Raw genomic sequence first — 14824 nt, forward strand, 5'->3', positions numbered from 1 at the left:
GGCATAGTAATAGCTTTATCTTTGCACACCGGAATTTTTAACAATGATTTCATAAAGGAGCTATTGCTTTTCACATGGATGCTATGGTTTAAAAAAAAAATTATAACAAGAATGCACATATTATAAACCTGAAAGCATTGTTGGTGACCCTCATTATTTGTTGGTGCCCTTCCGGCTCGGAGTATCTGCGTCCCAAGGGCCCAAACATTTTTGTAAAGCCGTCTCCCAAACATTTTGGTCTTATCAAAGTCAGCATGGTAAAAACAAATAGACGGCTGTGCTTCGTGCTTTATGCATAAAGGTAAGTGACTAACGTAAGATTGTACAACATTTGCGAACATGCTAGGAATTCCTTTTATATTTTGTGAAAAAGTAAGAACCGTGTGTAAGTCGTGGCTAATATCTATTGACTTGTAATTTATTACAACTACATTTTCACACAAAATTTAAGCTAATATGCTGCATCAAGTGCTTTTATTTTTGAAAATTAAAGATATTTTGACAATAAGATCAGGATTTTGTCGATACCTTGTTGTTATATTGCAAGAACCCTTGTGCGATTCCTTGGTTTGAGTGTAACAAGATGGCCCTGGTGACATAATATCGCTGCAAAGCGTATTGATCTTTACAGGTGCGATATGGCTTCTATGTTTAAATGTATGTGTCTCATGTACATACAGGGTTTACTTACAATGTACTCTACAGTCAAGTACACTATGAATACTCAATTTTAACACAAAAATCACTATGATTAGTTTTGAAATTTCCATTTTTATTGGGGTTGGGATCGATTATAATTTAATAGGTTTATGTATTATAGCAGTGTAAACAGTGTACTTGCAATTATAGTTTTTCGACCAAACCACCTTTGTCATAGTGAATGAAAGCCGAAAGTATAAGCTTATATTGCGCGCCTCGTGATGAAATTGGGAGGAAGTGGAATGGTTGGAATGACGTAGGGAGGAGTAGGAAGAGGTATCGAAGGTAACTCTAGCTTAAAAGGTAACCGAACTCCAAGGTTAATGCTCGGCGGGCATTGGATTCCAAAATAGGAACTGTACGTTAGCTGGGCTTCTCCTGGAGGGTGTGATAAGTTATGTTAAAGAATGTTTCCAAAATGAGGTACACCATTTTAAAAGGTAACCTCTTGAAACCACGCTGTACTAAATGGCCAACATTGCAGGGTCTTCAAAACAGGGATGGGTAACGTTTAATTGGTACAAGTGTCTGCCCGACACAAATTTCGGCTCCAAAACATTAAAGTCAAGCAACTCTGTTTTAATATTGTGTAGTATTTCAATATATAAAACTGTACACTCCAACGCTATCGCAAAAACATTTAAGCAACTTATGTCGAGATTGCATACGTCATGAAAGTACTTTAGAACTTAATTATTGTTTTCCTTTTATTTTAATTAAAAACCAATAGACCTGTGCTTCCTGCAGTATTAGAGTACTCAAGAAGTGCTGAGTGTTTAATTACCAAGTAGTAATCAGTACTAGCACATGATATAAAGTACCCATACAATACAGTACTCGTACTCATCACTGAGTACTCTTATTCGGATGTACAAATACTCATACTTGAACTCGATTTAAATCAGATGGTCCTCGATAAGGATGAATACTTAAAGAGCACTTGAGAGTACTTAATAGAAAGAGAGCTACGTTCTTTTGAAGTAATAACCAGAAGCCGCAGAATGTTTGATTATTTACATATGAATTACGGTATCGTTTTACTATATTACTTCTCTCAAGCACCTATATCCCAGCAGAATATAATTTACATGCCTCCTATTACATTACACAATATACATGAGCGATGTTTGTCGAACAGTTGTTAGTACACATGTTTAGCCAACAATCTTGCATCTTTTCCATTGACACCAGCAAATGTTTGATGATATTGACACCTTATGATTTTTGAGAGCAATATCAAGGTCCGAGCAATGTCGTTACATAAAATATTACATTATTTGACTACAAGAACTCCATAAGGGATCAGAAGTTTCTAAAATATTACATAACAAAATACTACAAAGGACCGCATGAAAAGAACACCTGGTCAGTAGTCGGATTCTCGGATACTGTTGCTCGTCACTCAGATCCTAAAATTTAGTATAGTACTAGGTAGTGGGAACCACAAATACTCGGAAGTACTTGATAATCACACACAAATCCTCATCCACAAACTGGTTTATTGTGCCTCAAATGTATGTCCATCTTGATGTTTTGATACTGTGACTTAATGGTTAAGGAGCAAACCATTCTATCACCTGAATACTTCTCAACGAAAATGGAACCTCTGTGATTTTTGTATCGAAAGTTCCTGTACTAATATGAGTGTTTTTCATCAAACCACATGTTTTCTTTAGGCTACTCCTTGTCAAAAATGTCAACGCATGGGCACTTTTTAGGAATATTTGATTTCTTTATCGCAAAACGGGTACCTTTATATAATAAAAGGGCACTTTTTAGTTACACTAATTTAAAAGGGTTACATCTCATTATTAAAAATGGGATCTGTTAATTTCCAATTGGATCCTTGGGTTGATCGTTCACAAACATGTGTACACATGTTCCCATTGCATCTGGTTTCCCCGAACCTGTAGTAAATAAAGGTTTGTGTCTAAAATGTAGAAGAAAAATCATTCAGAAACGTGTTGAGTTCCCTTAATATCTGGTACATAGTAGCACTTCAAATACTATCATACAAATTGAATCTGTATACCAGTGTTTAAAGAACTGAAGGTCTAGGCTTATACGCACTATTCCTGGGTCACGTAATACCCCATGTGTCTCTTTGGTGACCTATCTCTCTTGTGAGTTCCTCACTATGGACCTTTGATCGAATTAATAGTTGTTCCTTTATTCAAAACCTAGAGAAGGTTGACATTTGAAGGAATTCCTCAAACAGAATCATGTTCCACGTGAAGAAGTTTGCTAATAATACAGGTTCAGGTTTGTTTGAAATGTTGTCATAATGACATATTTTGCTTATTCAATACTGCAATGTACGTGTCTGTAAGTTACCTCAGATGTCCCAATATGAGTGAAGTGCTAGATCGGGTACCGACAGAAACAGACCTTTATGTATATTTATTTTGGTATTCTTCCTGAAGTTAAAACAGTCCACGCGATGATGATAATGTTTTTTTTTTTACAAAAAGCGACGCGTGTGTTTACCTTAGACTTAAACTCCGATGACTCATAACGTACGTGGTGGTATAACGTTTATAAGGATTCATCCTCGTATTCATGTAGTGAGGGTCACTCAAAGCAGTGGCGGAGATTTCTTGTCAGAAATGGGGGGGGGGGGGGTTGCAGGCCATTGATGAAATAAAAAGTCATTACTGCTGGCTCACTATCTAAGTGGAGCGCCACCATAAGTTGGCGTAAAGTGCACAAGAATTTTTTTGGCAAATATTGCCTCCCAGATTGCAGTAAATGGCACTGCCCAGGCCTTGAAAAGCTGCAATTAACCAGGGGCGTATTTTCTAACCCGGGGGGCGCGAATTACTATCTAAGCAGAACGCCACCATTGGTTGGCGCGCAGCGTACAAACAAATTTCTGGTTTTGGTACCGCCCAGATTACCGGAAATGGCACTTCTCGTGCTTGAAACTGACCAACCATATGTACACTTTTGCCTGAGAACCAAGTATATCCAAATACTTTTTTTCTCATCTATAACCTTTTTGAAGATTGTCACCAGTCACGCATCATGTTAGACTTCATCACATATCCTGGGGATCATTGCTTTTGTAGGTGATTCTTCATCGCGGCCCACAATACCCGTCAGCCCCACTGTTCAGAATTTGAAAATTCACAATTCTCGGGAATAAATTCACTTCAAAACATACCCATAATGTTGCACAAAATATCATCTATGGACAACCGATATAGAAAAACCGCTTTCAAACCCTAACAGACGGGTGGAAATTGCACGAGTATGATGAAGTATGATGAAGAATGTTGGTCAGGGAATTTTTCGAAAATTCAGACGGCTACTAAAAAATTCATTGAAGGAAATAAAAATATACCAGATATTTCCGAAACCGAACACTACACACATCGACAGTTTTGATCATGGGCGCAGATCAGTCTTGGATAATGGTAGGGATCCGTGTCTGTTCTCTGACACTATCTTAGCGGAGCGCGGCCATGGGTTCGCGCGTAGCGTACGATTTTTTTTTTTTTTCGGCAAATATACCTCCCAGGTCGCCGGAAATAACACTTCCCAGACCTAATGATGCTCCTAAACCTCTTTAAGTTTTAGATCTCATGGCTTAGAAATTTAGTTTGGAGAAATACATGGGCTTCTGCAGAAAGAAAATCAGGGGACAAATAATCCAAGTAGACTTTTGCATATACGATGGGGTCCTCTCCCAGATAACAAATATAGACTGCCGCAAATGCGATTTCCGTCCTATATTTAACAACTGTGGATAAAATACAAACTTCTGCATGTCATTTGCACATTGAAATGCAGCTATTGGTCAAGACAAATTGGTGGGGACACGGTATATCATGTCCCCGTTACTGAAAAAGTTGGTGGGGACGCGTCCCGCTGTCCTCACCAGGATCTGTGCCCATGGTTTGGAGGCTGTTTATCGTGTAACGCCATTTTCATGCTCACTGATATATGATGTGATATCTGTTGTTTGCTTTACAAATTCGAATAATTTTGTCACTGTTCCTCTTTCTCTTCCAGTTTTCTTGCCGTATTTTCTACTCCAACCTTTTCTCCTTTTCTTTTCCTTCCTTCCTCCCCTTCTTTTCTCTCTTTTTTTCTGTTTTTCCTTCTCTCTTCTTTTCTCTCCTCTTTTTCTTACCCGGGGACGTGCGCCTCAACGCCCCCCCCCCCCCCGTGGATACGCGCCTGTTAACCATTTCATATATTGAAAATTGAAATCTCATGTTCTGTCACTGATGTGTTACTATAATGAAAAGCAAGATTTTTTCGTTTTTTCATGTTGTATCCTCAACTTGTAAATAAACGGTCACCATGGATTATATAGCCTATTGGCCGTATCCAATCAACTTTTTCTGAATTGCATGCGCTCTACCAGTGCAACATATAGGATACAGTAAAATTCATTTCAATGCAGTTTCCCCCCGTGGGTGCAAAATATTCTGGAGTCCCGTATGTTGTGTTATTAGCTGTCCTTGATACTCTCAGTCAGTTACAGCATAATAGTTCTAGACTAACCATACCACAGGTTTACACACAGGAACAAAGTCTCAAACCTAATTTACATTTGAGTTCAGGTGAGTTTTCACATGATTCAAGTGAAGTTTGCAAACAATCTACAGTCATCACATACTCCAAACTTTGCCAAAATAGTCCTAACTCCTAAGGTAGTCCCCTACAACACAACCAATGTAATTATCAATTCATGCCTAAAAACGATAAGAGTACATTTTTACCAAACGGTGCTGTGTAAGACGTAAGGCACATGCGGCGAAATCGACCTTGCATTGATAGTGCCAAAGCGCGCTAGCCTAGCGACAGATTTCGACACTCATATTGCCTAAGTACATGTACTTAGAAACACCTCGTTGAAGTTGGCAAGTGTATACAGTTCCTAAGCTATTCAACAGCAACAAAACATTATTTTGTGTAAGTCTGTTGTGGGGTGAAGTTAGCGCTATGAGCTAGAAGTTCCAATGCGCAAGGTGGTGGAAAGAGGTTAGAAGTAATGTGTGGGTCAATTCTAACTCGGTTTTCGGTCGTTAATTGTTCATGTAGCCTACCAGGTAAAAGGTTGAAATGACTTATGGCTGTAACAGAACATTACTGGCAAAAATTAGGGGGGGGGGGTTGATTGTGTGGGCCAACCCCCCCCCTCTTCAAAAAGTGGGGGGTGAAAACCCCCCAACCCCCCTGTTTCTCCGCCACTGATTCAAAGCTGTTGTTAAGTACAGAATCTAGGGTTATAGAACCCTTCCCTCCCCTGACTTAAAGAGAAATGACATCCCGTTTAAGTTGTAATCCGTCTACATAACGTCTACATTAATGTTTGGAAGACCTAACATGGACAGTTGCTCTGCAGTGGCTACTTTGTAACATCACAGTCGCAATTTTTCTGAACAGACTATATAAGCAACGGCGCCCATTGTCAATTTCACGTCAACTTTTTATTCGGATGAGTTCCATTGGCGCTTTCAAATGAGTTGACTCGTACATATTGATCAACAACTCTTTACATTATCACGATAGTCGCTGCTAGATGACTCCGTACGCTATCGCGATTGGGTCTTTGTACCTTCATAACCCAATTTACATGTATTGCAAAACTATGAAATTCCAAAGTATGCTCTATTGGAACAGTCAACAACGCAGCTTTCCGTTACGTAGTTATATAAAGTATAGATGGAAGACTGAACTAAATAAAGTGAGCAAAATATAAAAGAAGTATGATGTTATCCATTTTAAATATTACACTGAAGATTATTCTAATAGAGAGAGGATCAACTGAAAGCCAATTCCTAGTACATGTTTATTCAAAGAGTATACTTTATACAATTTAGCAAACTACATTAGAGTAAGTTAACGTTTTTCCTTAAAAACAAGGCCCACCCGACTATGAAAAGCAATATCATAGAACTCATGCTTCTGTATAGTTATATAAAGTCTTAAGATCGCATATACATCGTTGTATTTATATGCCAAATTTTAGCATATACTAAAAAAGTAATTATATGTTCATCAAAATGATATAGTTCTAACTGCACCATCTTAATATTTCTTGTCAAGATGCCACTTGATTGAGATATGCCTGTTAGGATCTGGCTCAGTCTTACAAATGATAAATATATTAATCATCTACAGTTCATGACCACTAACATTGAACATATTGAATAATTAATATAATGATCCTCGTTCAACTCGGATCTGGTATAATTTTACACTTAAATAATCATTCCTTGGGTACAATCATCCGATGTACATATCGGATGCATTGAAAGATGTAACTCGATTATTTTATATGAAGTGCTTTTCCCACATAGTCGAACGTAGTGTCTACTTGTACTACGATTAAATTGGTAAAGGATTCATCAAACAGATGTGTATGCAACCGGTTTGGTTAGCATAACTTCAGTGAAACAAGAAGCCATTTTTCTTAACAAATTTGTCACTGTTTGACACTGCATCTTAAATGTGATTTATATGATTTGTTGTTTTGGTCTCGTGACCTTTACAAAACAAATAGACTGTTTGCCGCGCTTCTTCATGTTTCATTATGTTGTTTCTATTGTAGGTGCTATACTTCACTTGTCGCTGTTGTCATTTTATTCCACTCTCCATCTTCGGATAATCGTTCGAAAGTATTACTTTCATTTGTGCGTAACACTGCCAAGTACAATAAAACATTCATTATTAAAATAGCTGATTTTACATATGATATAGCACATTATTTCATTCAAAAAACTGAATTCAATCTTTTAAAAAACAACTGAAGTTTTTCAATTATAATACCTGTTTTGTACTGCTTTCATTATTTCATTATAAATACGAAGTGGTCATCGATAATCACTTTGTTTCCAAAGATTATACAGAGACTTAATTGTTAACGGAAGCAAAATCATTTTATTGGTGTAGCACACAATTGACATGGTGCATTATGAAATTATTTTTATATTTTAATAACGGAGGATAAAATACTAATTAGGTTCCACCACATCGTTTAACTTTTTTCTTAAGGTGCTTAAAATGTATAAACTCGATATTACCTTCTAAATTACCAATATTCTGTAGTTCGTCTTCAGAAAATTTTTCTGGAACTTTGCTGTTATGAAACCTTTTAGAAAGAAAAGGTTAACAGTTCTATGAATTTATACAGGCCGACTTTCTAACTTATGTATCGCATTTGGTACTCTTTATACTCCATAAAAATGTAGTTTTCGATGACTTCAGAAAGGGCATCAACATATATCAATATAGTTGTTTATGATTGTTTAAGGGGTGAAAAACAATTAACACCTAGAAATGTCTCATGGGTACTAACGCTACACAACACTGTAGAGAAAAGCGAAGTGTCCAAAACACATGTGGAGAAAGCAGATAGGATTAAAATCTACTGACTCTATTGTTATCTTCATCTGTTGATAGGTTCTAATGACAGCTTTGAATTGATCTTTTTCTGCTAAATTAACCCCGTGAAAGACAAGCCGTTCGTAGATGGTTGGTAAATTGCTCAATTGAACAATTGGAAAGTCTCCATGTATCTCCAAAGAACCAATCGTGATCTGTTGGCATAAAATAAAATTAAACAATGAATATGTTTTTGTTTCGGCATTACGTTATTATATTAGAAAACAGTATTTTCGCCGTTCGAGTTGATTGTGATGTATTTTGAGGCACAACAAAAAGAGTTTGTGAGGCTCAAATGCATTCCCATGCGGCAGATCTGACAACAGGGATACTCGGCGTGTGATGGGTTCGGAAAAAAACTTCGAATAATACTGAACGATATGTGATAACTATGTCTGCATGTGAACGCACACTCCTCAATATGAGAGGGAAAAATGTTATGAAACTGCTTATCCTTAACGCGTTAAGCCTGTACATGTAAATATAGAAATGATAGATAGGTAGTATCGATCATAGCAGGATCTTCATGGTAACCCCGCATGTGTCCCTGCTGAGGGGAACATAATGAGGCTGATACGGCCAAGTTAACGCCATGTATGGCAAGAGGGACGAGTTTCTTACATGGATATGCAACGATTTGACTGAGGACTTAAGCATATCGATCACACAATTTAAGAACTGGATAATTATATTTTATTTGAAACTTCTCTCTGAAAAGTTGTAAATTTCACTATTTTTGCTTGCTTTCTAATCCACATGGTTGTTTATTCTAACTATGAACAATAGTTGGTAACGATAAAGTTTCAAAATATCTATCTCAAAGGCAAGAGAAAACAGTGGTTCACATTTATAGCACACGCATTAGTGTACTTTGATATCTTTCTAATACAAATAAGACTCCTAAAACGTTTCTTTCATAAACAAATTGACAAATTTGACGTAGTTCGTTTTTTTTATAACTACCAATCTATATATGGCGTTTGATTTTACTTTAATAATTTTTGTTTCAGAATTAATACCGTGTCACAGTGTATTAAATAATCTATTTCTTATCTGATATAGTGTAGTTCGAAATTTTGGAATTTCAATCTGACAACCAAACAAAGTCACCAAAATGTAACAAAATGAAACTAATGCAAATTTGAATACTTCAGCGATATTAGAAATAGCAGCACAATTCACGAAACTCCGCCTACCTGTTTTAGATATTTAAGTTCAACGCACCTTATGCCCTAATCTACCACGTGAAAAAAACTTCTGGTGATGGCTTGTTGATGTTCAAATATATCTCAAAGGGGAGGGAAACCCCATTCAACATACAATCCTACCCATACCGGCAGTCCGTGACTTTAGGTTATTACTTTATAATATAATGTGTAATTCAGGATATATATCTCAAAAGTTATTCACAAGGATGCTTGAGTATAATCTATATAAATAAAACAATACTTGCATTTTCTCTTTTCATAAATATAATAATCCTTACCTTTGTCTCTTTACAGCTCTTCAACAAGTGTGGAATTGCCTCCTGGTGATACTCATCTGTCATGTGCCTGAACAGTAACTTCTTCATGTGTAACATGTTAGCGTATTTCCTGTACTCCTCTTCACCATGTGTCCCTACTTCCAGCAAACATGCTAATAGATCAAAGTTACCAGATTTTATAAGAGTCTCCGTGCTCTGCTTCTTCTCTGTACTAAACCGGAACAAATGATCCGCCAGTGGTTTGTTATCTTAATTGCAGTTATTTACGTAAAAGAGGCAAACAACCTTGCAATTAATGGAGATCTAAGAAGATAATCACTACATCCATCGGTAATTTCATCTTCTATATGAGTTTGCCAAGCACTCGATATATCTTCTGAATGTTTGACATTCAAGGGTCTTTCTTCAGGGTCACATTCTTTGCGTTTTTCTTCCCGTTGTTTTCTTTCCAAACGAACATGTTTTTGCCTCTCTTTGTCATTCTGTTTACTTTCTTTTAGTTGCCTAAATCTTTTGAAGAACAAATTTCTGTGTGACTCAGTAAACCCGACCACGTCTACCCTTGTGTAAGTTGTGTTCATAATTTTTACGTAATGGTCAAGTTTACGGGAAGTGACCCAAATATTCCTCTTGCTAAAGTCAGCAACATCACCATCTAATACCTGCTTTATAGTTAATCTCTCCCCCTTGTCATCATTTCTTGCATTATTATGAAGCCTTGACCAATTGCTTATTCCATCTAACATCACAATGCTCTTTTTTCTTTGAAGTTCTAAAATAATTCTGTTAGCTTCTGCCACAGACTTTTTGGGTCCCAAAAATGTCATGAGTTCCTCCAATATGCAAGCATCTTTTGGAACATTCTCAAGTTGAAAATAGATCAGAATATAATCTTTAAAAATTTCTCCTTTGCTCCATTTTCTTGATATATCCCGAAATAAATGTGATTTGCCAATACCAGGCTCGCCAACAAATAATACTCGGTTACCCTGCTCGCCCTTGGATAATGCAGCAATCATATCATCAGCATTATTTACATGTGATATAACGTTATCTGTGTACGTTATCGTGTACTGACAGTCACTACAATAACTGTTTATTGTAGAGATATCTGTCAGTTCTTCCAACAACGTATTCTGTTTTACTTCTTTCAACAGGGTTCCTATCGAGAAAGAATATGAGAAAGACGATTATTTCAAATGGTTATGTAATTTATTTCCATCAATGACTCCCTCTCAATGACGCAATACGATGACTTTCTTCATAGAGGCTTATCATCATTCCATTACTTGATCTGGTAAGAATATAAATTAATACTCTAACAAGAAACTTATTCATTTAGGCAGGCATGTTTCTACAACAAATTCGCGAAAGAAACCAAATGTTGATGTTGATACAAGTTTAAAAGCAGATAAAAACATATAATAATAAATACATGAACCAAACGAATTGAAATTAGTGTTCAAACTAATACTGAAAAAGACTCTTTCAGACAGAGTGTAACTTACTGCACAATAAAACAGGAAACAATTTAACAATAAAAATTGGTTTTGAATTTACATTCAGCTGCTTCAATAATATCTAAAAGGTACAACTATTGTTTACTGCAAACCCTTTCACAATTATGAAGAAAAAGCGAGGTTGTTATTTCTGTAATAACAATAATCTCTTAAATGTCGACGTATGATGTAACATGTGACGCTTCTCACATGTGAGAGGAAACACCCCACTCTAACACCCCTCTCACAGGACTACAAGTATATATAACACCGTACATTTTACTTCACGTCGCGAAAATGAGGGTTGCGCTCTTGGGCAAATATGTATTTGTCGATTTATAAAGTTTCACAAACATGATAAGTTGCAGGAAAACATTACATTGTCGAACTGCATCGTAACCCCATGAAGGGGGTAGATTGAAAAAAAGCTCAAAACATGGTATCTGCCGAATTATCGAGTAACCCTAATATAAATCATGTCAAAACTAATATATCTACTTGTCGAGTTGATGTTTTAGACACTAAACTTGAAACACGTCAAAAAACACGACATATGTTAACTTGTCTAGTAACACTGACATGGCACCTAAACGAAAAAGTACCAATTAGTACGACATGCTGTGTGGCATATACTAAGAAGGTAAATCAACAACTCCCTTTTCCCTTCAGAGCTTCAATTAATTTTCGTCTACATTGATGTTACTATAAGGAAGGAATGCTGCATGTTTTCTTTTATTTTTTTGAAGATGTTAATAAACATAATTCAAAATGTATCTTCAAAGTATACACAACCCGAAAGGAAAACTAATTTACATATACCTTTCCGTCCACCGTGACGTCGATGTAGCTTGCAGCAAATTACGGCGAGGCTAAGAGTTAATATTCCTGAGGTAGTCAAAGCACACGTTACAATCACTTTCATTGAAGAGCTGATCGGCTGTGTGCTGTCTTCATTGCAGCTCTCTTTTTAAAAATGTATAAAACATTGATTGTTAGGATCAATTTTGGGATGAACACATTGGACGAATCCCTTGAAAATAAATGATTATTATTTTATTTACACCTTCTTCCAACTTCCATATAGTCAACAAGTGTATCTTATTACTACAACATTTGGTATGTCATGTCTCAGTTCTGTATTGAACACATGCTACTAACTAACCTACAGTGTTGTTGGGAATTCAAAAAGGTAGGTTAGTATTAAGTCATAATATATATATATATATATATATATATATATATATATATATGTATATATATATATATATATATATATATATATATCTTTATATTATATTATATATATATATATATATATATATATATATATATATATATATATATAATATAATATAATATAAAAGATAAAGAAGCGAATATTTTTAACAACGACATACTGCTATATTTCGGAGTGGTCTCCTCTCCATCGTCAGGCAATTGTACAAGATCAATTAAATACAAGGGCTAATAAACATCCAAAGACGACAATAGTGATAAGCATGAGTGATTTTTAAACTAGGAATGATTAGAACAACCAGCAATAAAAAGTATATATGGATTAGAATAGCTCCAACCCGTAGCTCGATACATTTCTATTTAGGTCAGCATTTAAGTCTTTTATTAGGAGACTCTCTTTATTCCTCCTCCTGAATCAATGGGGTTCATTACCAATAGCGGCACAATGATCAACAAAAGTAGGCAGATTATGTTTGTGCGCAGTACAATGAAGGTTAATAGTGCCTTTCTGACCACCAAAGGAGCTCACCAGATGTTCGTTGAACCTATCATTAAGCCGTCTATTGGTTTCTCCGACATAAAAGGAATCACAGCCTGGACAGTTAATCCTAGAAACAACATTGTTGGCATAATCTAACTTATAGGCATCCTTGAAATTGAACAGAGCAGAGATTTTCTTTTGCAGACAAATTATTTTGATATGTATATTGTCATTACACAACCCCTTAATGTAACTGCCTAAAGTCTTAGCGAGTTTATCACTGCAGGGGCCACAATTAAACAGTATTTACTTTGGTCTCCCTATGATCTAATTTAATTACAGGACCCATGCCCAGTTGTTTTCTTATTTTATAAGTATAGTTTTCCATTTCATGCAACAACTTTTAACCATTTAAAGTCAAAATACGTCTAATAAATTGAAATTAATTCATGAATTAATTTCAGTTTATTTCAAGGATGCCTATAAGTTAGATTATGCCAACATGTTGTTTATATGATATACGTATATATATGTAGGGTATATGTTTATGTATATGTATATGTGTGTATATATATATATATATATATATATATAATTAAAAATCCAGACAAATAAGATATGACTAAAAATTGACAAATAAGGAGTATAGTTTTATATAATATATTGGAATTTTCGGTCCTCCTGGGACCTTCGTCAGCAATACTTGGCAGTCGAATATATATATATATATATTATATATATATATATATATAAATAAATATATAAATGAATATATATATATATATATATATATATATATATATATATATATATATATATAAATGAATATATATATATATATATATATATATATATATACTCATTTAATACACTCTTGATAAAGCTGGAATTCCTTGTGCTTAGCGTTTTCTGTTAAACACTTGCTTGTATTTCGAGCCATTCTTTTGACTAAAAGACACCACCTAGAATAGTAGACACCTGTTTCCCTTATCATCTGAAACGAACGTTATCTTTCTGAAACTGTTACCGAGGTGTTTATATGTAGTTTTGTATTGACAAACGCGGTCACAATAATTTAAAAAGATCAATTGATAGACGCATTAAATGACACTTAATTTGGACTAACCAGGGGTTAACCTGATGTTACTGTCTTTACGGTGTAAACAGTTTATGCCATCTTGTGCCAGACATCTTATATCTGCAAAACCGCCACATGCGTCGAAGGTGTATTCAACAGATGTAGATGTGTTCCAAGTGCCCATTTTTTCATTTTTCTGTGAATGGTTTCGCCTGTAATAACCTGAAGATGCTCGCTACGTCTAATCTCCAATCGAAGCAGTACTTTTGGTCGAGATTCAGTAACTGTACATTGTAACTGGCCCGTCTGATTTATTTGTAGGCTACAATTCGAGCATGGAGCACACTGAGCTATCAGTGGACATCCCTGCTGTGGACTGACTGGAAAAAAATGAGGGATACTATATTGGCGGTATATTAAGTAGTTAGGCTTTATAAACAGTTGGTTAGGCGTATGGATTATGCTGTCCAGGCTTGAAACCCATATTTTGCTAAGGATAAGGAAGTACTCGAAAAGGTCCAGGAGAGGGCTACTAGAATGATGAGTTTCTTAAAGAGTATTCATAATTATAAGCGGTTACAACTGTTAATTCTCACCACACTGGAGCTTAGGAGGTTACGTTGCGACCTAATTCAGGTTTTCAAGATTGTGTATGGTTGTGACAATTTATCCTTCACTGAATTGTTCGTGTTTTCTTATAGTAGTTGTACCAGAGGGCATTGTGTTAAACTCCAAAAGTCACAAAGTAGGATCAATATTCGGCATAACTTTTTTCTATATAGTTAGGGTTGTGAATGAGTGGGCCGGTTTGCCTGAGAAAGTTGTACTTGCAAGTAGTGTGAATTGGTTTAAGAGTGCTTTGGCCAAGCACTTTAATCATTTTTATCGGGTCTGAGTGTATGTGTCTTCAGGTTTTTGTCTTCTCCTATAGGGTCCTTGATGGGGAC

General features: G+C 35.7%; 1 protein-coding gene across 1 annotated transcript; it reads right to left on the bottom strand.

The window, feature by feature from the left end:
• Positions 1-6791: 6791 nt before the first annotated feature.
• LOC139977665 (uncharacterized) lies at positions 6792-10744 on the bottom strand. The gene is made up of 4 exons (XM_071987150.1): positions 9584-10744; positions 8089-8252; positions 7737-7804; positions 6792-7356 (listed from the first exon to the last, which is right to left on the bottom strand). The coding sequence occupies exons 1-4, from the start codon at positions 9677-9679 to the stop codon at positions 7268-7270; spliced, it is 417 nt and encodes a 138-aa protein (XP_071843251.1). The 5' UTR covers positions 9680-10744; the 3' UTR covers positions 6792-7267.
• Between the last annotated feature and the right edge of the window lie 4080 nt (positions 10745-14824).

The sequence above is a fragment of the Apostichopus japonicus genome, chromosome 12 (genome assembly GCF_037975245.1).
Source record: "Apostichopus japonicus isolate 1M-3 chromosome 12, ASM3797524v1, whole genome shotgun sequence".
Lineage (NCBI taxonomy): Eukaryota > Metazoa > Echinodermata > Holothuroidea > Aspidochirotida > Stichopodidae > Apostichopus > Apostichopus japonicus.

What these genes read in the sequence shown, in the direction of transcription:
- LOC139977665 (XM_071987150.1), bottom strand. Translation starts at nt 9,679, where the DNA reads ATGTTACACATGAAGAAGTTACTGTTCAGGCACATGACAGATGAGTAT. An exon ending in CAGATGAAGATAACAATAGA is followed by an intron (nt 7,805 to 8,088) that starts GTCAGTAGATTT and finishes TCTTTCTAAAAG; the next exon opens with GTTTCATAACAGCAAAGTTC. An exon ending in GAATATTGGTAATTTAGAAG is followed by an intron (nt 7,357 to 7,736) that starts GTAATATCGAGT and finishes TGTACTTGGCAG; the next exon opens with TGTTACGCACAAATGAAAGT.